General features: G+C 39.3%; 1 protein-coding gene across 1 annotated transcript; it reads left to right on the top strand.

The window, feature by feature from the left end:
* The first annotated feature begins 2,514 nt into the window (after positions 1 to 2,514).
* Positions 2,515 to 26,268, top strand: LOC129653610 (solute carrier family 22 member 10-like). The gene is made up of 10 exons (XM_055583353.1): positions 2,515 to 2,898; positions 3,851 to 3,954; positions 7,143 to 7,297; positions 7,400 to 7,568; positions 9,050 to 9,173; positions 11,640 to 11,755; positions 20,287 to 20,501; positions 22,312 to 22,420; positions 23,692 to 23,895; positions 26,208 to 26,268. The coding sequence occupies exons 1-10, from the start codon at positions 2,515 to 2,517 to the stop codon at positions 26,266 to 26,268; spliced, it is 1,641 nt and encodes a 546-aa protein (XP_055439328.1).
* The last annotated feature ends 1,031 nt before the right edge of the window (positions 26,269 to 27,299 follow it).

Genomic DNA, 27,299 nt, shown 5'->3' with positions numbered 1-27,299 from the left:
ATCCTCCTACTATACCACTTTGATCCCTCCCTTCTCTATGACAACTTTTATTTATTAAAAATTTTTTTGCATTAAAATTTTTTTCAATAACTTCATTTTATTAGAAAGAAATATTATGATTGATCCAATAACTTCTCTTTTGATGGACATTTAATCTCTTATACTTCTGAGTTTTTATTATCATTTTTAAATTTATTTATTTTTAATTGGAGGATAATTGCTTTACACAATTGTGTTGGTTCCTGCCATACATCAACATGAATCAGTCATAGGCATATATATGTCCCCTCCCTTTGGAGCCTCTCTCCCACCTCCCACCCCATCCCATCTCACTAGGCTGTCATAGAGCACCAATTTGAGCTCCCTGCATCATACAGCAAGTTCCCACTGGCTATCTATTTTGCATATGGTAATATATATGTTGCTGTTTAGTCACCAAGTTGTGGCTGACTCTTCGTGACCCCGTGGACTGCAGCACACCAAGCGTCCCTGTCCCTCACCATCTCTCAGAGTTTGCCCAAGTTCATGTCCATTGAGTTGGTGATGCAATCCAACTATCTCATCCTCTGTCACCCTCTTCTCCTTTCAAAGTTGTTATATACATTACCATTAGGGGAAAGAAGGAGAGGATGGTAATGTACATGCTGCTGCTGCTAAGTCGTTTCAGTCGTGTCCGACCCTGTGAGACCTCATAGACGGCAGCCCACCAGGCTCACCTGTCCCTGGGATTCTCCAGGCAAGAACACTGGAGTGGGTTGCCATTTCCTTCTCCAGTGCATGAAAGTGAAAAGTGAAAGCAAAGTCACTCAGTCGTGTCTGACTCTTAGCAACTCCATGGACTGCAGCCCACCAGGCTCCTCCGTCCATGGGATTTTCCAGGCAAGAGTACTGGAGTGGGTTGCCATTGCCTTCTCCGGTAATGTACATAACAACTTTTAAATGACAGAGGTTAAATAACAGAAAACATATTACTAGATGCCAAAGGTAGGAAAGGGAATGACAGGAGCAAGGGGAGGTGGCATATTTCTAATAGTACAAAATTAAGGATTCCTGTGGAGAGGGAATTCTTTAGTATCTTGACTGTGGTGATGGGCACAGAAAGATACACAGATGATAAAACTCTGGTACTAAATACAAGAACACACAAATACAAATACAGGCAAAACTGGGAAAACCTGAATAAGATCAGGAGACAGTGTAACTGTCAATATGTTAGCTGTGATTATCATATTATCATTTTATAAATATTACTATTGGGGGAAACTGAGTGAAGTGCATGTACATTATATTTTTCTTGCTCCTGCAATGAATCTTCAATAATATCAATAAAAATTTCAATGAAAAGTATGAACGGGGAACTTCCCTAGTGGTACAGTGGATAGGAAGCCATCTGCCAATACAGGGGGCATGGATTCAATCCCTGGTCCAAGAAGATTCCACATGCTGTGGAGCAAGCCCAAGCACCACAACGACTGAACTCCTGTGCTGCAACTGCTGAAGCCCTAGAGACCGTGCTTCTAGAGAAGCCACCACAGTGAAAAGCCCACACATCACTCTGAAGAGTAGCACCTGCTCACCACAGCTTAGAGAAAGTCTGAGGGCAGCAATGAAGACCAGCACAGCCAAAAATAAATAAATGAATAAAAACTTTTTAAAACATAGAGGATTGGAAAGTTGTAGCTTGTAAATTGTAAGTATAAGAAACTTGGAATTGTTATATTGAAGTGAGTAAATACATACTCATGTAGGTATAGCGGAACATTACTATAGATAACAAGGCTGGGCACATTTTGATAAAATGATCAGTTCATCAGGGTTCTGACTGGTAGCACATAAAAGACCCTTAATATATTCTGTAAGTGAAAATCTCAGAAGATAAACCCTTAGGTGATCTTACCACTGTCTTTCTTCAGTATCTTTATTTGAAGGATTTTAAAATCATTGTGTATTCCTAGTGTGATTGAAACTGAAGCACAATAGCAGTTGCTAAAAGGTAGTAATTGTACCACAATTCACTTTGCTTTAATTAGAAACAAGGGATTATATTTTGTTAATTATTATAGCCTAAAGTCAGTATAAACAAGAAAAGCACTCACTTTCTGTTCTTTCCACAGAAAATTCATAGAGCAATTCACTTCTGTATCTCTCAAATTCTGTTTTCCAGAAATGACTGAAGACTGTGTAGCAGGTTTATCTTAGATTATTTAAAAACCATGTTCATGTCAAGGTCCAGTGATGATTTTACAGAATCACTGAGGACAAGTGCATTAAGTGAGTAAACCTTTAAACAGATTTAATATTCATCAGATAGAGCAATCTTTGGTAAATAATTTTCTCTATGACTTCACTAAAAAGCCAATACCTCGTGACTCCAGAAGGACTGAGGAACCTGCTTCCACTGCTCTCTTACAGCAGCGAGGTGACGAGAACCGTTGATGACAAACTGGTGTGAAGTCACACAGATTCCATGTGAATTAATGAAAGGAAAGTTTTCCCTCCCTTTGCCTCATCACAATGGCTTTTGAGGAGCTCCTTAATGAAGTTGGTGGCCTGGGAAAATTCCAGATCCTTCAGATGGTTTTAGCTCTTCCTCTTGTTGGGATAGCAGCCTGTCATATACTGTTGGAGAACTTCACTGCTGCCATTCCTGGTCATCGCTGCTGGGTCTACATCCTGGATAATGCCACTGGGATCCTCAGCCCTGATGTCCTCCTGAGAATCTCCATCCCACTGGATTCAAACTTAAAGCCAGAGAAGTGTCATCGCTTCCTCCACCCCCAGTGGCAGCTCCTTCACCTGAATAGGACCTTCGCCAACATGACTGACCTGGACACGGAGCCCTGTGTGGACGGCTGGGTGTATGACCACAGCTTGTTCTCCTCCACCATCGTGACTGAGGTAAGGCCCCATTTTCCTCTTCTGAGTACTTGGTGTGGGTGTTTAGAATAACATAAAATAGACACTGTTCAAATCTTCAGTTACTGAGAAGACAATGTAATGAGTTCTCTTTTATCCTTTCAGTGGTTGTTTACCTTTTTATTTATTTATTTAATTAATTAATTTTACTTTACAATATTGTATTGGTTTTGCTTATCTTTTTAAATTGCCAAGAACTTACATTACAATCACAGCTTCCCTTGTGGCTCATATGGTAAAGAATCTGCCTGTAATGCAGGAGACCTGGGTTTGATCCCTGGGTCAGGAAGGCCCCCTGGAGAAGGGAATGGCTACCCACTCCAGTATGCTTGCTTGGAAAATTCCACAGACAGTGGAACCTGGTGCATGGGTCACAAATAGTCGGACACAACTGAGTAACTAACAGTTTCACTTCATTTTTAATTACAATTGAGAATAAGGAAATCAGCAAACTGGATATGAATTTTACTGTCACCAAACTTAAAATTTAATGAGGAGGTTGATGTTTAGATAAGTACATGTTTGATACAATGTGTGAAAAATTATTTTTAGTTGCATGTTCTCAGCCTAGTTGTAATTGGAAGTACTTCTATTAACCTTAAAAAATTCCATTTCCTGACTAATTGTTAGAGAAACAAATCAGTGTATTTCACTCTAGGTGTGATCCAGATATCAGTGATAAAAAAAAAAAATCTCAACTATTTTCAGTGTATCAAAAAGATTGAGAATCGCTGAGGTATGTAGTCCTCAGTGAATATAAAGATTGGTCCTGATAAAATCTGAAAGATTGAGTTGAGAATTTCTAGAAAAGCCATGCTTAAACTGGGACTTAAATAGTATAGCCGAGTAAATGTAGGAAACGAAAGCAGAATGTACTCATTGAGAGCTTTAAAATGCTGTGGTGCTCCTCTGTGCTGGTTTCCTTCTCTTCCAGTGGGACCTCATATGTGATCACCAGTCACAGAAATCAGTGGTTCAGTTTGTATTCATGGCTGGAATGCAGGTGGGAGGCTTCATATACGGCCATCTCTCAGACAGGTGAGTGTCTCCCAATCACTGCTGCCCTTCCACTGTGTGTTTTCACAGTTTATGATTGTTTCATAGAGAAGTCATTACTGAGTTCCCATACACAATTTACACTGTGGGTTGGCTTGGTTCCCAGGAAGTTATAGATGGAAAAGTAGAATTAGACTCATTCTGATGGATGACATTTTGTTGCCACTGGGCTGTCTGTACTGGACACAGAAATGTCACCTCCATAACATCTGAGGGGAATTTCAGAATAATCCTTAGAGGTGAACTACCATAAACTTCATTTATAAAGTTGAGAAGGAGTTACCAATGGGAAGAAGAGGAAGGTGCTTCAAGACAGGAGGTTCTTGTTCTGTGAAAAATGCCATTGATAATTTGATAGGGATTGCCTTGAATCTGTAGATCGCTTTGAGTAGTTTGAGCAAACTCTAGGAGATAGTGAAAGTGAAAGTGAAGTCGCTCAGTCGTGTCTGACTCTTTGCGACCCCGTGGACTGTAGCCCTCAGGCTCCTCTGTCCATGGGATTCTCCAGGCAAGAATACTGGAGTGGGTTGCCATTTCCTTCTCCAGGGGATCTTCCCCACCCAGGGATGGAACCCAGGTCTCCCACATTGCAGGCAGGAGATAGTGAAGGGCAAGGCAACCTGGCATGCTGCAGTTCATAGAATTGAGAAGAGTCAGACACATCTTAGAGACAGAATAATAGCAATGCATTAAAGAAAAGAACTTCGCAATATATGAAACAATCACTGACATGACTGAAGGGCAAAGTAGTTCTCTATTCATAGCTGAGAACGTCAGTACTTCAGTTTTAGTAGTGGATTAAATATCTAAGCCAAATAATAGTAAGGAAATACAAGATGTGAGCAGCACTACAAACTGCTAGAGCTAACAGACCTGGATAGAACTCCCTTCTTGATGAAAGAATGCACATTCGGTTCGTGGAACATTCCCCAGACTTGACCATGTATGAGGCTCAAAGCCAAAAATCAGAAAATTTTGCAAGATTTCTAGGCTTTTTAGATGTCCTGAGGTGACAATGTATGATAAAAAGTGGGACTAGTGAATAAACCAATCTGTAAATATTTTTGTTCTAATTGATAAAAATAAAAGGCAACATCTTAGACGTGGAATTGTTAAACCATCTCTGAGAAATGTGAGTCACGACTTATTCATCTAGGTTGGCAGCAGAGGGGCAGAAGGAAATATAGAGGGAGGGCTGTGTGTGGATGTGTTCATATTTGTATTTTGATGATAACCATTGATGTGTGTGCATCTCCTGGCTGTACTACAGGAATGCATTGTTAAGTAATTAATTCAATGAAAACACACCTCCCTGCTAATACTTTAATAGCTGAGTTTGAATAATGAATCTTCTTAGAAGCATTATACTTTGTGTACTCTGTTGCTTTATGTCTCATTTTAAACTGAACATGAAGTGAATGTAGTGTTTCAATCATAGCTCTGCCAGTATCTTTGTCTAGAGACCTGTTGCCATTTTTGTCTTCTCTGAAATTTTTGTCACCAAGAAAGGCACGATTACGTTTTTTTCTTAAAGATTGAGTGGTGGCTTAGACAGTAAAGAACCTGCCTGCAATGTGGGAGACCTGGGTTTGATCCCTAGGTTGGGGAGATCCCCTGGAGGAGGGCATGGAAACCCACTCCAGTATTCTTGCCTGGAGAATCTCCGTGGACAGAGGAGCCTGTTGGACTACAGTCCATGGGGTTGCAAAGAGTTGGGCATGACTGAGCGACTAAGCCCAGTGTATTTCTGGTTAATGCAAATATTCAAGATGTGTGAAATAGCATGATACATAACTGTATGATCTTAATTACATAAAAATGGATGCTTAATCGTGAAAATACACAAATGAGACCTAGAAGAACACATCAAATGGCAAACTGCTTGTGAATATGAATGACTTAGTTTTTTCAGTTCTTTTGCACGTGTTAACTTTTAAGAAACAAATGTTATTTAAAAAACCTTTTTAAAAAATATTTTCTGTGATTACAACAGAATGAAATTAGAAAACAGAAGCAGAAGGAAAATTGGAATTTTTACAAATACATGGAAATTTAGTGTGACTCTTACATAAACCTTAACAACTTTGATGCATTGTTTCACTGATCTTTTGCATCAGTTGCATCTTAACCTGTCTGGTGCTAGAGAACAAAGTACACTTTTAGCCCTCTTGTGTCCTGCACTGCAGGAGTTAACAGTCAGCTGCCTGTTGCTCTGGCTAAGCCATGAGAAAATCACCATGGGAAAAGAATAAAAGCAAAATATAGCAGTACAGTATAACCCAAATAAAAGTACATCAGTTGGGGCTGTCATACCCTGCTTAACTAAGGAAAAACACAGTGTGGACCTTGGAACGCCGGGTCAGCGCAAGTTCAGAACACTGCTTGTGCACACACTAAGATGTTTTCCCAAAGCATATGTGGGTCTATGACCTCCAGTTAGGTGGTAACCCTTATACAAGAAAATAACAAAGACAGTTGAGAGTAATCAATAAAACGGGAGACGTGACCGGGGACACAGGAAGCTGACTTCATTGTAACACAATAGATACTTTCTGTTTGCCAAGACACTAAATAAAAGTGATGTGGCTCAGAGAAACAGGGCTCTTGACCCAAGAGGTCTTGAGTCCCCCAGTCCCATCTTTAAAACTTTAATTCTGTCTCTAGTTTCTTTTTTCCAAACTGTGCGTCGACCGCTTTTGATCCCTACCTGCTGTGCTGGCCGCAGCACTACACACTATAGAGATTCTCTACTCTGCTAAGTACATAAGTTAGTACAATGAGTGCTATAGTATATTATAATATCCAACACTGTAGTTTTTTAATGGGCTTCCTGCTGGCTCGGATGGTAAAGAATCTACCTGCATTGCAGGAAATCTGGGTTTGATCCCATGGTCGGGTCTCCTGGTGACTGCGTGATGAAGTTTCGGTAATTTTTTTTTATATAAAACATTATAACACTTGTTTAGGTAACGTTATACCTACTTATTTAGGTAACAAGGAACGTTACCTTGAAGCTATTTCCATTGTTGACCTGGCTCTTGTGTACTCAAGCTTCCAGATACAAAGAATCACTTATTAAAACATTCTCTAAATGTCAAAGTATGTCTTTTTAATTTTTCACCACAAATTATCACTACCTCCGTAATCTAAGCTGACTCTCTGTTTCTTAGGTTTGGGCGAAAGTTGATTCTCAGGTGCTGTTTGCTCCAGCTCGCCATCTCTGGGACCTGCACAGCCTTTGCTCCCACCTTCCTCGTTTACTGCTTGCTACGCTTCTGGTCAGGCTGTTCTGCTGTGGCCATCATAACAAATAACTGGATGCTCAGTAAGTCAACAGTTTTGTCCTTCTTCATTTTCCAAGCCTTGAATTTGATCTTGAAATTTCACCCTTAGATGACATTAATATCCCAATTGGGTTTTCCTTTAGTTGCAGAGTGGACAAGGTCCCAGTCTAAAGCCATGGTAATAATGCTGATAACTTGTGCTATTAGTATTGGACAAATGATGCTGGGAGGACTGGCTTTTGCCTTTAGAGAGTGGCGCACCCTGCAGCTGGTGGTGTCTGTACCTTTCTTTGTCTTCTCTTTCTCCTCAAGGTATGAGCATCTCTCTCACTGTGTTTTAAGGGAACCTGGGATGAAAATGCTTGCTGAATTGGGATATATTGATTTTCTTATTCCCTGAACCCTTTCTTATTGTTTCTGCCTAAACCAGGGTCTTTCATCTGTTTACTCTGTTCAATTTGAGATTTGAGAAGCAGAACACAGAATAACAATGAGCTTTCTGCCTGGGAGTTCCAGGTATTTTCTGCCATTTTGCTTCCTAAGTCTTACCCAGTGTTGTGTCATTGAGTTATTCCATTACTATTTTTCTTAATATAAAATATATACTTACATATTTTTGAAAGATAAAGCTTCAATTTTTTGGCTTTGGAATGAATATGATACAATCAAGTTCTCAATGAATTTCTATGTTGCATATTAAATTGGATAAAGGAAGAGGCAGAAAATGTATTCATAGAGCAATTTAACAAAATAGCAGCTTAAATTCTCCAGAAGAGAAAATGACATGCAGATTGGATGATTTACATCATGTGTTCACCACTCTGTCTTCCCTTAAGTAATTTTAACAAACATTTATTTATGGATAATCTCATGCCTACACTTAAAACCATTCTAGGGAGAGTCATATTCAGTAGATCCCAGAAAGATTGCTATGGATTTAGTACAGTGACATGAGTACAAAGAGAGAGAAATAAAAAGGATAATCCACATCAGACTCATCTGCTAAGTCATTCTATCCTCTTAACCAGGAAGGTGTGTTTATTGTCTCTGTTTATTGATAAGGAAACTGGGGCAGATGTAAATAGGTGACCCCCATTTATGGAGCTGTTGCTGTTCACTCAATGCTGTCCGACTCTTTATGACCCCGTGGACTGTAGCACACCAGGCTTCCCTACATTTGCATTCCACCAACATTGCTGGAAGTGGCAGGAGTATTGACAATATTTGTTGGCCTAAAAGCATACATGGTTGGATGGCATCACCAACTTGATGGATGTGAGTTTGAGCAAGTTCTGGGAGTTGGTGATGGACAGGGAAGCCTAGCATGCTCCAGTCCATGGGGTTGCAAAGTGTCAGACTTGACTGAGTGACTGAACTGAACTGAAATGCATCTGGGGGTTTCTTTTTTCAAGATAATATATATTATGAATATATGCTATGTGCACAAATGTGCTGGATCTCATGCTTAGCTTTGGAGGGAATTATGCAAGTGAGGGACTCTCAAACTTAAGCTTCTTAGGCCTCTTGGAAAACCTTCTGCTGAGTAAGCAGAGAGACAGTTTGACTGCAAACTCTATGATCCTTTGCGTGTAGAACATCTTTTAGATGTACTACATAAAGTGGTCATTCTTGTATTTTCCTTGCAGTATGTAACAACACATGAGCTCCTTTTCCTAACCCAATACTTGAAGTGGTGAATATTGGATTGAAGGCAAAAAGCATTAGCTGTAATTAACCATATGACAAATAAGCAAGAGAGAACTGACTGCACTTGTGGGCCCTTCTTTCATCAGGTGGCTGGTGGAGTCTGCACGGTGGCTGATTGTCACCAATAAAACAGATCAAGGGTTAAGGGAACTTAAGAAAGTTGCACGCAGAAATGAAATGAAGAATGCCGAGGCAACCCTGAACATGGAGGTGAGCAGAAAGGGAAGGTGGTTACTGCTGAATGTGAGTCATAAACTGACACCTGCCTTCTCCTAATGAGATAGACAAGCTGCTTTTCTAACAAGGGCAGACTAGTTGAGAATACAAATTCCCTGGTTCTTTATGGCCATGAAGGCCATAAAGCTCATAGAAAAGAAGCTTTCAGCTTTAGCTCACTTCCTGACTGATTGTATATCCTATGTACTCTCCAGGATGTCCTGACCCCTCTGTGCTCTCATTTTCAAAATTTAATGGTTACCATTTAATTTCCTGGAGTATCCCTTATCTCCTTACCTACTCCATCATATCAACATCACACCTGTGATTGCATGTGTAATATTGTTCAGTTGCTAAGTCATGTCCAACTCTTTGTGACCCCATGGACTGCACCTCGCCAGTCTTCCCTATCCCTCACTATCTCCCGGAGTTTGCTCAAACTCACCTCCATTGAGTGATTCCATCCAGTCATCTCATCTTCTATCGCCCCCTTCTCCTCCTGCCCTCAGTCTTTCCCAGCGTCAGGGTCTTTTCCAATGAGTCAGCTCTTTGTAGCAGGTGGCTAAGTATTGGAGCTTCAGCATCAGTCCTTCTAATGAATATTCAGGGTTGATTTCCTTTAGGACTGACTGGTTTGATCTCCTTGCTGCCCAAGGGACTCTCAAGAGTCTCTTGCATGCAATTCAAAACTTCAATTTTTTGGTGCTCAGCCTTCTCTATGGTCCAACTTTCACATCTGTACATGACTACAAAACCATAGCTTTGACTATACGGACCTTTGTCAGTAAAGTGATATCTCTGCTTTTTAATGGACTGTCGAGGTTTGTCATAGCTTTTCTTCCAAGGAGCAAGTGTCTTTTAATTTCATGGCTGCGGTCACCATCTATAGTGAGTTTAGAGTGAAGAAAATAAAAGTTGCCACTGTTTCCACTTTTCCCCCTTTTCCCCAACTATTTGTCATGAAGTGATGGGACTGGATGCCATGATTTTAGTTTTTTGAATGCTGCATTTTAAGCCAGCTTTTTCACTCTCCTCTTTCACACTCATCAAGAGGCTTTTTTGTTCCTCTTCACTTTATGCCTTTAGAGTGGTATCTTCTGCATATCTGAGGTTGTTGATATTTCCCCTGGCTATCTTGATTCCAGCTTGTGAGTCTTACAGCCTGGCATTTTGCATGATGTACTCTGCATGTAAGTTAAATAAGCAGGGTCCCAATATATAGCCTTGACGTACTCCTTTCTCGTTTTGAGCCAGTTCATTGTTCCATGTCCATTCTGTTGCTTCTTGACCTGCCTATAGGTTTCTCAGGAGGCCAGTAAGGTGGTATGGTATACTCATTTCTTGAAGAATTTTCCACAATTTGTTGTGATCTACACAGTCAAAGGCTTTAGCATAGTAAATGAAGTGGAAGTAGGTGTTTTTCTGGAATTTCCTTTCCTTTTCTATGATCCAGCAGATGTTGGCAATTTGATCTCTGATTCCTCTGCTTTTTCTAAATTCAGTTTGTACATCTGGAAGTTCTCAGTTTGTGTACTTTGAAGCCTAGCTTGAAGGATTTTGAGAATCACCTTGTAGCATGTGAAATGAGTGTAATTGTGTAGTAGTGTGAGCATTCTTTGGCATTGCCTTTCTTTGGGATTGGAATGAAAACTGACCTTTTCCAGTCCTGTGGTCACTGCTGAGTTTTACAAATTAACTGACATATTGAGTGCAGCATTTTAGCAACATCATCTTTTAGGATTTTAAACAGCTCAGTTGGAATTCCATCACCTCCACTAGCTTTGTTCGTAATAATGCTTCCTAAGGTCCACTTGACTTCACACTTCAGGATGTCTCACTCTAGGTGAGTAAACACTCCATCATGGTTATCTGGGTCCTTCAGACCTTTTTTGTGTATTTCTTCTGTGTAGTCATGCCACCTCTTCTTAATCTCTTCTGCTTCTGTTAGGTACTTGCCATTTCTGTCCTTTACCATACCCATCTTGCAAGAAATATTCCCTTGGTATCTCCAATTTTCTTGAAGAGATCTCTAGTCCTTCCCATTCTATTTTCCTCTGTTTCTTTGCATTGTTTACTTAAGAAGGCTTCCTTATCACTCAATGCTATTCTCTGGAGCTCTGCATTCAGATGGGTATATCTTTCCCTTTCTCCTTTGCCTTTCACTTCTCTTCTTTTCTCAGCTATTTGAGAAGCCTCCTCAGACAGCCACTTTGCCTTCTTGCATTTCTTTTTCTTTGGGATGGTTTTGGTCACCACCTCCTTACAATATTATGAACCTCCACCCATAGTTCTTCAGGCATGCTGTCTATCAGATCTAATCCCTTGAATCTATCTGTCACCTCCACTGTATAATTGTAAGGGATTTGATTTTGGTCATACCTGAATATATTACACTAGAAAGAAAGGACACACATCTCTCCTATCCTACTGGCACATGATACTTGTTTGCTTTTGTTCAAGGGTTTGAGAGTGACCATGCAGGAGGAGCTGAAGGGAGCACAGACCAAAACTACTGTGTTTGACTTTTTCCGCACACCCAACCTGCGTAAAAGGATCTGTCTCCTCCTCTTTGTGAGGTGGGCTACCCACAATGTATGACAACTTGAATGGGAACATGAATCTGCTTATTGTAAAAGGTTATGACAGGGTTGTGAGAGGGAGGGCTTATTTGTGGTTAAAAGATGAGGAAGAGAGAACAAGATGGCAAAGGAGTAGGTGGACGTGGAGTGCATCTCTCTCCATGGATACATCAGGAATACACCTTCAGACATAGAAGTGCATGCAGAATACCAGTTGAGAGCAGACAGGAGTACCTGACCAGAGGGAAAGAATATATAGAATCATGCAAAACTCGGTAGGATGAAGGAACTAGGGGGAAAAATAGGAGTGTTAGTAGGACTGGACCTGCCCTTGGTGGGAGAGAAAACTGAAGCAGGAGTCCAGTCCCCACAATGGGACAATTGTCTGAGTCAGAGGAGAAACATTTAAGGCTGAGAGTGAAACAGCTGATCTGTGGCAGCCTAAATGGAATGAGAATCAGACATTCCTTGCTGCAGCCATATATACCCTGGACAGGGATGTGGGTCCCCTGGAAGGCATAGTGGCTGGGACCTGGAGTTGGGGATTGTGGCGCGATCCCAGGGCGAGGGCTGTTGTTGATTGTGGAGAGACAGATTGAGAGGGGATTAGGCAAGGGATGGATTGTGGTGGGGAATGCCGATGGAAGAAAACATGGCAGCCATGGAAGCAAGGCGATACTGCTGAGTCACATGTAGGGGGTGAAGCCATCACCATAGCCTCTCTCTCCCCGCACGCCAGCATTGGTAGCTGAACAATAGAGAGCCTGGCCCATCAAATGCCTGACGCACTGAACTGCAGAGCGGGACCCCACCCAGGGTGCTCCTTTCAGTGACTGATGTGCCGATCTACAGAGTAGGACTCTGGCCAGGGGGACCCCTCTATGTGCCTGATACATGGAACAAGAGAGAAGGACCCCAGGCAAGGGAGCCCTCCAAGGGCCTGAATAGGAGAAACTAGGAGGAAAGAATGGCCAAAGAGGCCTTCTGATCATCAGCTACAAGAGGCTCGAAGAACGACTCTGATAGGGCCATAACTCCTGCAGCAGAGGCAGTCCGTGTCCCTGCACACTTGGTGCTGCCAGGGTCCCTGCAAGCCAAGCAGCTGCGCCAACTTCATGCTCAACTCTCACTGGGGCAGAACTGCCACAGGCAAAAAAAGTCTTGTGTCTATGCACACAAGGTCACTTCAGTCGTGTCCAACTCTTTATGACCCTATAGACTGTGGCCTGCCAGGCTTCCCTGTCAGGGAAGGTGGTTCTCCAGGCAAGAATACTGGAGCATATTGGCCAATATTGGTTGCCATACCCTTCCAGATCACTATATTTCCTGCTGCTCTAGCTGCCAACGTCCCTGAGTACCTGGTGCTGCCAGAACCCCTGTGATCCAAGCAGCTGCACCACCTCCACACCTGGCCCTCACAGGGGCAAACCCAAAACCTCCAGGGCAACCTCAGAAGCAAACCCCAGTGGACGACCCACATGTAGTGGTGGAAATAAAACCACAATTGAAACCCAGGGGCAGTGTGGCTAAGGAAGAAGACCCAAAACCTTTCCACAAGCTGTACAAGCTGCAGATTAAATCCACATGATCAACTAGGTGGACTCTGTGTCTATGGAGTATATAAAATGTTCTTGAGAGCTCTCACAAAAGAAAATGCACTAATTCTGATAGCTGTGGACCTTGGAAGCAAGAACACATAGGAGTAGGACCAGATTAGAATCTGAGCTGCCCCCACAGCAGGTCCAGAGGTCAGCACAGTGTTGGAGAGCATTCTAGGGAGGTGAGGTGGACTGTGACTCCCAGCGAGGGAAAGGACTCTGACAGCAGTGACTCAAGAAAAACATTTATTATTCTTACGTTTTGACTTGTTCTGTAGATTCTTTTGGATTTTTTTTCCTTTTTTCTTTTTCCCTTTTCCCCCGCTCTGCTGTAGTTGTCAATTTTATTGGCACTATGAAACCTAATAAAGCTTTTGAGTTTTTTTTTTTTCAGTGACATATTTTTATTATTGATATAAACCTCTGCCTCTACATTGGGCTTTTGCAGTTCTGTGAAGTTTTCCTTTTTTTTTTTTTCCTCTTTTTAAAATTTTAATCTTTTAAACCTATAACTATTATTCTACATTCATTCCTTTGTTTGCTTTTCCTACTCTTTTCCCCTTGCAGTTAATCGTTAATGTATACAAATCTTCTTCATCTACCTCTATTTAACTTTGCATATCTGTTCTTTCTTTCCTGTCTCTCTTTCCTTTCCTCTCAACATAATTGTTAGTTTTGTTTTCATTGCTTTATTCCCCACTTGGCACCTTGCTTTAGTTTTGTTTTCCAGTTTGTCTTTTAGTTAGTTTTGTTCTTAACTGGTAAATCTAATTTTTTTATTTCTTTTGTTTGCCAGGTTAATCTACTGCATTCTTTATTTTTGTTGGACTGTTTTCACTTTGCTTATGGGTGTATATGTATATGTGTATATTTCTTTATTTTGATTATTATTTGCCTGACTTTGTAACTGCCATTTGTCTGAGGTTCATCTTTTGTTTCTCATTTTTGCATTTTTGTTTTAATCTCACTTAATTCCATAACAAACCACTTGTGAAATCTTTGTCCCTGACCAGAGGTCAAGCCCTGAGTCTTTGGAGTGGGAGCACCTACTCCAAGACCCTAGACTTGTATCAGAGAACTAACCCAAGGGAGTATCAAACAGTGAGAACTCGCAGAAAGGAAACCACTTGAATACAAGACCCCACGTCACCCAATCACCAGTAGCACCCTGTGAGTGCTAAAACCCAATCATCAGCAGACAGGATTACCACCTCACTCAGCCTTGCCCATCAGAGGAAAAACAAACAAACAAACAAGCAAACAAAAACTCAGCACAAATCTCACCCTATATGAAGCTTATGCAAACCACTGCACCAACCTTAGGAGGGCAGAAACCAAAAGGAAGAAAGAATTCAACCTTGAAGTCTGGGAAAAGGAGACCTCAAACCCAATAAGTTAAAAAAATTAATGAAAAGGCAGAGAAATACTACACAAACGAAGGAACAAACTAGAAATGCAAAAGTCCAAATAAATGAAGAGGAAATAGGCAAACTACCTGAAAAACAATACAGAATAATGATAGTAAAAATGATCAAAAACCTTGAAAACAAAATGAAGAAAATACAAGAATCAACTGACAAAGATCTAGAAGAACTAAAGAATAAACATACAGAGACAAACAATACATTTACTGAAATTAAAAATACTCTAGAAGGAATCAATAGCAGAATATCTGAAGCAGAAGAATGAATCAGTGAGCTGGAAGATAAAATGATGGAAATAACTTCTGAAGAGCAGAATAAAGTAAAGGAATGAAAAGAACTGAGAATAGTCTCAGAGACCTCTGGGACAATATCAAATACACCAGCATTTGAATTATAGGGGTCCCAGAAGAAGAAAAAAACAAAGTTTATGAGAAATTTTTTGAAGAGATTATAGTTGAAAATTTCTCCAACATGGAAAAGGAAATAGTCAATCAAGTCCAAGAGGCACAAAGACTCCCATATAGAATAAACCCAAGGAGAAACACACCAAGACACATACTAAACAAACTAACAAAGACAAAGTACAAAGAAAGAATATTAAAAGCAGTGAGGGAGAAGCAACAAGTAATATACAAGGCAAACCCCATACAATTAACAGCTGATCTTTCAGCAGAAACTCTGCAGGCCAGAAGGGATGGCAGGATATATTTAAAGTACTGAAAGGGAAAAATCTACAGCCAAGATTACAGTACCCAGCAAGGATCTCATTCAAAATTGATAGAGAAATAAAAAGCTTTTCAGACAAACAAAAATTAAGAGAATTCAGTATCACCAATCCAGCTTTACAACAAATGTTAAAGGGACCTATATAGTCAAGAAATACAAGAAAAGAAAAAAGATCTAAAAACGCAACCCCAAACAATTAAGGAAATGGCAATAGGAACATACATATCAACAGCAAAAGAGACACTGATGTATAGAACAGTCTTATGGACTCTGTGGGAGAGGGAGAGGGTGGGAAGATTTGGGAGAATGGCATTGAAACATGTAAAATATCATGTATGAAATGAGTTGCCAGTCCAGGTTCGATGCACGATACTGGATGCTTGGGGCTGGTGCACTGGGACGACCCAGAGGGATGGTATGGGGAGGGAGGAGGGAGGAGGGTTCAGGGTGGGGCGCACATGTATACCTGTGGCGGATACATTTTGATATTTGGCAAAACTAATACAATTATGTAAAGTTTAAAAATAAAATTAAATTAAAAAAATAGTTACTTTAAATGTAAATGGATTAAATGCTCCAACCAAAAGACAGAATGGCTGAATGAATACAAAAACAAGACCCGTATATATGCTGTCTACAAGAAACCCACTTCAGACCTCAAGACACATATAGACTGAAAGTCAGGGGATGGAAAAATATATTCCATGCAAATGGGAAGCAAAAGAAAGCTGGAGTAGCAATCCTCATATCAGATAAAAACAGACCTCAAAGAATACTACAAGAGATACAGAAGGACACTACATAAAGATCAAGGGATCAATCCAAGAGGAAGACCAATAATTGTAAATATCTATGCACCCAACATAGGAGCACCTCAATACATAAGACAAGCACTGCTGCTGCTGCTAAGTTGCTTCAGTCGTGTCTGACTCTGTGCGACCCCATAGACGGCAGACCACCAGGCTCCCCCATCCTTGGGATTCTCCAGGCAAGAACACTTGAGTGAGTTGCCATTTCCTTCTCCAATGCATGAAAGTGAAAAGTGAAAGTGAAGTTGCTCAGTCGTGTGACTCTTAGCGACCCCATGGACTGCAGCCTTCCAGACTCCTCCATCCATGGGATTTTCCAGGCAAGAGTATTGGAATGGGGTGCCATTGCCTTCTCTGAAGACAAACACTAACATACATAAAAGGAGAAATTGACAGTAACACAATAATAGTAGGAGACTTTAACACCCCATTCACACCAATGGACAGATCATCAAAACAGTAAATTAATAAGGAAACACAAGTCTTAAATGATGCATTAGATGAGATGAATCTCATTTACATCTTCAGGACATTCCATCCAAATACAGAAGAATACACCTTCTTTTCAAGTGCACATGGAACATTCTCCAGGATAGACCACATCTTGGGTCACAAATCAAATCTCAGTAAATTTAAGAAAATTGAAATTGTGTCAGGCGTCTTCTCTGATGACAGTGTTGTGAGACTAGATGTCAATTACCAGAAAAAAAGTGGTAAGAAACACAAACACATGGAGATTAAACAACATGTTTTGAAATAACCAACAGGTGACTGAAGAAATCAAAAGGGAAATCAAAAAATTTCTAGAAACAAATGAAAACACGACAACTCAAAACCTATGGGATGCAGCAAAAAAGTTTTAAGAGGGAAGATTATAGCAATAAAATCTTACTTCAAGAAACAAGAAAAACATTGAATAGACAATCTAACTTTACACCTAAAACAACTGGAAAAAGAAGAAGAACAACAAAAAAACCCTAAAATTAGTAGAAGGAAAAAAATCATAAAGATCTGAGCAGAAATAAATGAAAAAGAAATGAAGGAAACAATTATAAAGAATAATAAAACTAAAAGCTTGCCCTTTGAGAAGATAAAATTGACAAGCATTTAACTAGACTCATCAGGAAAAAAAGAAAGGAGAATCAAAACAAAATTAGAAATGAAAAATGAGAGGTTACAACAGACAATGCAGAAATACAAAGGATTATAAGAGATTATTATGAACAACTATATGGCAATAAAATGGATAACCTGGAAGAAACAGGCAGATTCTTATAAAAGTTCAATCTTCCAAGACTGAATCAGGAAGAAATAAAAATTAAGAACAACCCAATTACAAGCACTGCAATTGAAGCAGTGATCAAAAATCTCCCAAAAAACAAAAGTCCAGGACCAGATGGCTTCACAGAAGAATTCTATCAACTATTTAGAGAAGAGCTAACACCTATCCTTCTAAAACTCTTGTCAAAAAATTGCAGAGGAAGGAACACTTCCAAACTCATTCTATGAGGCCACCATCACCCTGATCCCAAACCAGACAAAGATAACACAAAAAAGAAAACTACAGGCCAAAATCACTGATGAACATAGAAGTAAAAATCCTCAACAAAATTTTAGCAAACAGAATTCAGCAACACATCAAAAAGTTCATACAACTTGATCACATTGGATTTATTCCAGGAATGCAAGGATTCTTCAATATATGCAAATCAATCAATGTGATATACTATATTAACAAATTGAAAGATAAAACCGTATGACAATCTCAGTAGATGGAGAAAAAGCCTTTGACAAAATTCAGCACCCATTTATGATTAACAGCCTTTAAAATATGGGCATAGAAGGAACTTACCTCAACATAGTAAAGGCCATATATGATAGGCCTACAACAAACATTATTCTCAATGGTAAAAAAATGAAAGCATTCTCCCTAAGCTCAGGAACAAGACAAATATGTCCGCTTTCACCACTATCATTCAACATAGTTCTGGAAACCCTAGCTACAGCAATCAGAGAAGAAAAAGAAATAAAAGGGATCCAGATTGGAAAAGAAGAAGTAAAGCTCTCACTGTTTGCAGATGACATGATACTATACATAGAAAACCCTAAAGATACTATCAGAAAATCACCAGAGCTAATCAGTGAATTTAGTAAAATTTCATGATATAGAAACCACTTGCATTTCTATATACTAACATTGAAAAATCAGAAAGAGAAATTAAGGAATCAATCCCATTCACCATTGCAACACAAAAAAATAAATATCTAGGGATAAACTTACTAAGGAGACAAAATAACTGTACACAGAAAATTATAAGACACTAATGAAAGAAATCAAAGATGACATAAACAGATGGAGAGATAGTCCATGTTCCTGGGTAGGAAGAATCGATATTGTGAAAATGACTATACACCAAATGTAATCTACAGATTCAATGCCATCCCTATCAAATTACCAATGACATTTTTCACAGAACTAGAACAAAAAGTTTCACAATTCATATGGAAACACAAAAGATCCCGAATAGCCAAAGCAGTTTTGAGAAAGAAGAATGGAGCTGGAGGAAATCAACCTTCCTGAATTCAGATTATACTACAAAGCTACAGTCATCAAGACAGTATGGTACTGGCACAGAAACAGAAATCTAGACCAATGTAACAAGATAGAAAGCCCAGAAATAAACCCACGCACCTATAGGTACCTTGTTTTTGACAAAAGAGGTAAGAATATAAAATGGGTGCAAAGACAACCTCTTCAATAAATGGTGCTGGGAAAACTGGACAGCTACATGTAAAAGAATGAAATTAGAACACTTCCTAACACCATACACAAAAATAAACTCAAAATGGATTAAAGACCTAAATGTAGAACTAGAAACTATAAAACTCTTAGAGAATAACGTAGGCAGAACACTCCATGACATAAATCAAAGCAAGATCCTCTATGACCCACCTCCTAGAGTAATGGAAATAAAAATAAAAGTAAACAAGCGGGGCCTGATTAAACTTTAAAACTTCTGCACAGCAAAGGAAACTATAAGCAAGGTGAAAAGGCAAGCCTAGAATGGGAGAAAATAATAGCGAATAAAACAACTGACAAATGGCTATTTTCCAAAATAAACAAGCAGCTCATACAACTCAATGCCAGAAAAACAAACAACCCAATCAAACAGTGGGAAAAAGACCTAAACAGACATTTCTCCAAAGACATACAGATGGCTAACAAACACATGAAAAATCCTCAACATTGCTCATTAGTAGAGAAATGTAAATTAAAACTACAATGAAATATATATCTCTTGCAATGTCTAAGTCTAGATCTCTCTGGTGAAGTAGATCCTTAAAGTGGATTCCATTCCCTTAGATGCTCCTTGGTTAAACGGTAGATCCTCACCGGGAATCTTTGATTCCATATCTGATGGTACAGTTGGTGCATGTTTGCTTTCCTGCATTCTTACATTTTCTTTTAGCCCCATGAAATCTGATATGAACTTTAAATTTCCCAGAATTCTGTTTGGACACCAGCATACTATGCTGCCAAGTCAAGGGGACACAGGTAGCTTCTTTGCAGTTTCAGTCACTAGTTGAGAAAAGGGAAGTGCTTTACAGTATTGGCTTTGGGGGAAGAAAGGGAGGACTCTCTGCATACAGACAACCCTCAAAAAGAAGTTATTTCCCTAAATTTTTAGTTTTAATGCTTATGTTTTCAAATTCTCGGTACCATCCAGTTTGGCGATTGAGTCACATTATATTTTTACTGACAACTCTTTGCTTAGAGACTCCAAAAAGGACAAAAGGAATATTGTTTTCATTTATAGCCATGTAATTATTTATGGTAACTTTACCATCTAAAATTGAAGAAACTAGGTTGAGACTTTATTCTTTAGCTGCCTGGGTGGATAAAATCATCAACTGCCGTACCTGGGCTCTAAATCTTATGGCTTGCGTCTTTCTTCTTTTGTTCACTGCAGGTTTGCTGTCACAGTACCCCTTTATGGCATCTCTATGAATCTACAGCACTTTGGAAGCAATATATTCCTGTTCCAGGTCATCTTTGGAGCTCTCACCACCTTAGCCCGATGTCTTGCACTTGTAGTACTGAATTACAAGGGCCGTCGACCAACGCAGATGCTTTTCTTGTTCCTGGTGGGACTTTCCATTTTGGCCAATACATTTGTGCCCCAAGGTGAGAGGAGACTGGACTTTGGGGAAAGGAAGGGTCTTTCCCCATCCTTCAGGGACTGTAATTGGTCACACTTGTCTGAAATTAGGTTTAAAGATAGGTTCATATTTTGAGCTAAGTATTCCCCCAAACCAATCTGATGATTTATGAGGTTTTCTGTTAATATTTTTTTGGGGAAAAAAACAAAGGTCAGTGAAGGGCAAATCAGGCATATATTCATCTTCATCAGATCATGGAAGTGTCTATAAACTGGTAGCATTTATTCCAGACTATCTCCCTAGGGAGCACTTGTTCTCTTGCCCTTTGTCCAATCACACTTTGAATAACAAGTGTGGGGGGAGGGCTGAGGCTTTGCACTTATATCCCAGGTGAGGACACAGTATGGTCACCCCTTTGTTTTGCACTCTTCATTAGCACCTTTGATGACTGCTCCACTTTTCCCATCTCTAGTATACACATGTGAATGGGCTATTAAGTCACCATGACTACAGCTCTTGTTTATGGTAGTCTCCCAGGAAATGAAGGGAGAAGGCAATGGCACCCCACTCCAGTATTCTTGCCTGGAAAATCCCGTGGGCGGAGGAGCCTGGTGGGCTGCAGTCCATGGGGTCTCGAAGAGTCAGACACGACTGAGCGACTTCACATTCACTTTTCACTTTCATGCCTTGGAGAAGGAAATGGCAACCCACTCCAGCGTTCTTGCCTGGAGAATCCCAGGGACGGGGGAGCCTGGTGGGCCGCTGTCTATGGGGTCGCACAGAGTCGGACACGACTGAAGCGACGCAGCAGCAGCAGCAGCAGCAGGAAATGAAAAAAAAAAAAAAAAAAAGAAATCTCCTTTTTCCAAGGAATGAAGCCGTAAACAGCAGGAACAGGATTTAAGCAGATTAAAATCCCTGTCCATTCCATGTTAGATTACTTTATAAGTTAATAGAATGAAAATATGTATTGATTAGGAGAACCATAATGGGCACAATACTTTACCATCTCCCAGTGCAGGAATGTGCTGCACAGCATTAGAGGGCTGTGCTCCTCAGAATGTCACTAATGACACAAACTTATTCCCTTACAAGAGTGTTCTTTACAATATTATAAAGTCATAACTAGATTTCTTTTTATACTGTGCAGAAAACTTTTTCTCCAAATTTTTTTTTAGTGGTCCTGTTATCCAAACAAAATTTCCTTTCTTGGTTTCTCATGTCTAACATTGATGTAGACCTGGGTTCTCTTTAGCTTTTCCACTAACAGAGCAGTCCTGTCTTCCTATTACTCTCTGGTGTCATACCCATGGCAATGCTGTTTCTACACTAGGTCAACTGACTCACTGAGGTTTGCCTGAGTTTCCTGGTTTTTTCCATGAGAATCCCACATTGCTAAAACCTCCTAAATCCCAAGGAACCTAGGATGACTGGTCTCTTTAAATTCTACATTTTAATCGTGAAGTCCTTAACTTTAGAGCTGAGTCTTCCGCATGACAGTCCTATCTTCTACAATAAAAATATAATAAGTATTGGACAGAATAAGTAGATGCAAATTTCTACCAGACTCACCTTTTCTTCCTGTTCTCTGGCAAATCTCAGATACGCAGAGAGATTTGCTATAATTAATCTGGATCATTTTATGTACATTTTACAACCTATGTTGATAATTTTATATCTCTCAGATTATAAAAGACTCCATGATCTCTGCTACTGTAATATTTTCTACAACCAACGTTCAAATAGTCTATAGAGTTGTTGGTGTTGACTAAACTTGCTGGATGCTGATTGTTTCCACACAGTTGTCTTAACCCCACTGATCTTCCTCTGTCCAGAAATGCAGGCTCTGTGTGTGGCTTTGGCAAGTGTGGGGATCAGCTGTGTTGCTGCTGCTGTCACCAGTTACTGCGTCCACTGTGATGAACTCATGCCCACTCTTCTCAGGTATAAGACTTTTTATATCTCGGGAAGCCTGGTTAAAGCTTGATATATAGTGTCCAATAGTTTAATAAAATTTGTGCTTTAGGGAAGGGACCAGGAAAATGTTCTAATTCCACATGTAAGAAGGTGATAGTTTACCATTTGTAAGTTCCAGGTATGAGTGTAAAACAGAAATGCAAAATACCGAATCAGTCAGTTCTAGTGAGGTGGATGAACCTAGAGCCCGTTATACAGAGTTAACTAAGTGAGAAAGAGAAAGACAAATATCGTATACTAAGGCATGTATATGGAATCTAGAAAAATGGTATTGATAAACCTCCTTGCAGGGAAGGAATGGAGATGCAGACATAGATAACAGACTTGTGGACACAGTGGAGGAGGAGAGAGTGGGACAAATGCAGAGAGTAGCATAAACATACGTAACGCTACTGTGTGTAAAATAGGTATCTGGTGAGAAGCTTCTATATAACACAGGGAGCGCGACCTGGTGTGTGATTATCTAGAGGGGTGGGATGGGGGGAAGGGAAGGAGGCTCAAGAGGGAGACGATATATGTATAACTATGGCTGATTTGTCTTGTTGTATGGCCAAAACCAATACAACATTTTAAAGACATTTTCCTGTACTATTCCCACCAAGACCCAAATTGGAGGTAAAATTACATGCAAAATTGGAATATAATTTGAGACAAATGCAAGATTTCAAAGAAGTTTTTTGACATTAAATTGAGAAAAATCTACCCCCAAAAGTCCTTGCCAAGTTATTACCTAGGAATTTCCATTTTAATAAAAAATTTAGTAGATGCTGAAAAAAAATAATGAATGAAAATAGGTTACAGAATTTTTATACAAAATGTAAATATTCATAAAAATAAAGACAAAATAAATGCCTAGAAAAGAAATGTGAAGTACCAAAAATATTAGGAAATAAAAACAAAATGTGGATTTAATTTTAATTACCGTTGACTTTGGATATGGATTTTCTAAAGAGTGATGTTTTAATATAAATGTTAAAGATGACTTGGTGCCATGTACTATACTGAACAGTATTTCAATGCATCTGTTTAAAATTATGAAAATGGGTCTAACACATCTCAATCTTGTCAAAGACAGATGGAAAAGCACATAGCAAATCACAAAATCAAGTGTTTTTCATAAAGCCCATACATATATAATAATTATGTTTTATTGTGTTACATAATCACATCAAACATAGATCATAAGTTACAAATGTGGATTTTTACTGGATTATTATATATTCTTGCTTACCCCTTAGGGCAAAAGCTTTTGGATTAGATGCAATGGTTAGTAGGTGTGGGGCAGCACTGGCTCCTCTCCTGATGACCCTAGTGGTGTATCTACCCACCCTGCCCTGGATCATCTACGGAGTCTTTCCCATCATTGCTGGTCTTGTTGTCCTTTTCCAACCTGAAACCAGAAATATGCCTCTGTCTGACACTATCCAGGATGTGGAAAATACGTGAGTAAACCTTCTACCATCTCTTGGGAGGGACTGTGTGCTTTGGATCTGTGGGTGAGAAAGGCAACACACCGCATGGGTCCTTCAGATCACTGGGGGAGATAAGCCTTGTCTGGAATACTTCTATCTTGGGCCATTGCCTTCATGAGTGGTGAGGTCATGTCTATCCATTACAAGTTCCAGTCTAGACTGCAGAGATCCTCTATATCTTGTTCTCATTGGTAGTTTTAGTCCTAAAGAGATGATAATTAGCTCTATTGTGATGGCATATCCTCCTGCCCTCATGATGGTATTTAATGATACTCAGTCCACAAGAAAGAAAATATTAGTTGCTCAGTTGTATCTGACTCTTTGTGACTCCATGGACTGTGGCCCTCCAGGCTCCTCTGTGCGTGGAATTCCCCAGGCAAGAATACTGGAGACTGTAGCCATTCCCTTCTCTAGGGGATCTTCCCAACTCAGGGATCCACAAGAGCCTGAGATATAAAAAAGGAAATTTTAATCTGGAGGCATGATCACTCATACAGAATGACTGGGAGTGTCATGCTATATCAACAACAACTTGACCAAAATATTTAGCTAGACAAATCTTATCTCAGTGGAAAAACATGGACGGAAGTCTGAGAAGACTGAATAAATAATGAGAGATGAGGAAGTGGAAACAGTAAGTGTAAACAGCACTTTAGAGAAATCTCACTGTATGCATTTGAGATTAGGAAAACCACCTGAAATGGCTGATAGTTGGAGGGGGACAGAGGACCAAAGCAACAACTTAAAAAAATAATAACAAGCAATATTTCACAGAGTTTCACTACTGGTTAGAAGTAATGAACTGAACTCTTTGAGGTTTTGGTCATTTCTTTATTGTTTCCCATTCCTGTTTAAATGCAATGTGTTAGTCATTCTATGCTGTATCATTCAGTGCCCAGAGTCAAATAGATCTGGGATATGAAAATAACTCATATTTAAATGTATGTGTTTCCAACATCATATATTTTATTGTTTGCAATTAATGGGTTCTAACCTCATGAAGAAATTTGGATTTTTTGTTTCATAAAACAATTTTCCTAATTTGAATTAAGGCATTTCAACTAACTAGATAAGATCTCTTTCTCTGAGCAAGAGAGATTCAACAACTTTGAGAGAAAAATTAATTATCATTAAAAATGGAACAAGCTGTAGAAATTATCCTATTACAATGATTATTTACACTTTTTTCTTGGTATGAAATTGTTGGTATTTATTATAGTTTAAAACAAATAAATCATATTATAGGAAAAAAAAGAAATGGAATAAATAAATTAATCTTGTTTATGAGCCTGTAAGATTCAGGCAAATTTTGTCACTACACTTCAATGAAAGTATCAAGGATAGGAGGAAAAAGAAACTGGTAAAAGTATTTTAATGTGAGAAATATGGTATCTTTGTGACATTGGGCTTCTATAATCAGGTTCCACAAGCTGAGTGAATCACACAACAGAAATGTATTTTCTCACAGTTTGGGAGCTTAGAAGTCCAAGCTCAAGTTGTTGGTAGGGCCACGCCCCCTCTGAAGGCTCTAGGAAAGGGTCTGATTCAGGTCTCTCCTGGCTGCTGGTAGTTCCTTGGCTTGTGGTAGCGTAACTCCAATCTTCACACGGCATCTCCCTGGTATGCCTCTATGTCCAAATATCCTCTTTGTATAATGAAACTGGTCAAATTGGTTTAGAGACATAGCCTACTCCAGGATGACCTCATCTTCATTAATTATAACTGCAAGAACCATACTTCCAAATATGATAATGTCACATTCTTAGATACTGAGAGTTAAGACTTGGATATATGCATTTTTTTTATTTCCAGCTTTATTGAGGTATAACTGACAAATTAAAATTGTTTATTTAGGATGTACAATAGGAATTTTAAAAGGTGTACTATGTGATGATTCAACATATGCATTTTTAAGAAACTTTTTCTTTTATTAACACAACTCTTTAAATAACATATGAATTTTTGAAGGGACACATTTCAATGCATAGCAAATGGGGTTAACATTTCCCCTTTGCCTCTTGACTTTCCAAAGATGTTGTTGGCCAGAGATCTAAAGAGACAAGTGAGAGTAGCATCCTTCAAATTTGCTTTCTTGTCAACAGCTTTTGCAGCATCAATGTCAATCTCTCATGGATTTTACTGGATTATAAGAAGCTGATGGTTAGAGGATCAGTTTTTACTTGTGCAGGGAGGGCATCCAAACTTTTTTTTTTTTCTGTTTTTTAATGTTTGTTTCTATTTGCTAATTGGTTGGTTGATTTGCTTCTGTTTTGTTTTTCCAGCAAAACAGTCTCAAGAGAAGCAAGTGAAAAAGATTTCTACATAAAAGTGACAAAATTTTAAGTGGATTTCATGAGATGACTGGTGAGAAAAATAAAAACATGAAGGAAAAAAATGGGAGTTTTCCTATATCTTTACATACTAACAAGAAAATGTACTGTAAAATGAATCCCATTTACAATCATGGCATTAGTTTGCAATTAAACAGGAGACATGGGTTCAGTCCCTGGGTTGGGAAGATCCCCTGGAGAAAGGAATGGCTACCCACTCCAGTATTCTTGCCTGAGAAATCCCATGGACAGAGCAGCCTGGTGGGCTATGGTCCATGGAGTCACAGAGTTGGACACGACTGAGCAACTAAGCATACATACACACACACACACACACAATTTCTTGGAATATAATTCCATGATAAGAACAATGGTGCCCACATAGAATGAATGTTAGAAAACATTTTTTTCTCTTCTACTCCTGAAGGAGTTTGGGTAAAATGGGTTATATGTCTTTCTTAAATAATTGGTAAAATTTCCAGGGAAGATACCTGTAGTTTTCTTTGTGGGAGGATGTTTAACTGTAAGTTTATTTTATGTAACAGATGTAAGACTATTCAGTTTATCTCTTTTCTTCATTTATAGTTTCTATCCTCATCATGTATCCTATTTTCCTATAACTTTACTTACCTGGTAATGTTTGATGGATGCCAAGCATTGTGACTCAACTTCTGGGATGTTAGATAATTTTTTTTTTATTCCTAAAAGCACTGAGCTGTTTGGGATATGCCTAAGTTACTAGAAAACATTGATCTTTTTATGTCTGAGGGAAATCTTGGGCAATGTGTACCAGGCAGCTGCTTGGACTCATCCATAGGCTATCAATACTGTCAAGGGGCCAAAGAACCATGGGCAAAAGGGCTGTCTAGACATATCTCCTGGCTTGCTTGTCAAATTTGTAATCCATCTAGGTTTGCCCACTGCAGAACAAGTCAAACACTGAGTCACTGAGGTTTGCCACAGAGAAAGTGTTATTTGTGAGGTAGTAAGTGAGGATACAGCAGAACAAATCTCAGATCTGCATCCAAAAAGGCCAGAGACCTG

Source organism: Bubalus kerabau, chromosome 5 (genome assembly GCF_029407905.1).
Source record: "Bubalus kerabau isolate K-KA32 ecotype Philippines breed swamp buffalo chromosome 5, PCC_UOA_SB_1v2, whole genome shotgun sequence".
Taxonomy (NCBI): Eukaryota; Metazoa; Chordata; class Mammalia; order Artiodactyla; family Bovidae; genus Bubalus; species Bubalus kerabau.
Note: the sequence above shows the minus strand (reverse complement) of the source record. Positions and strands in the feature narration are given on the sequence as shown.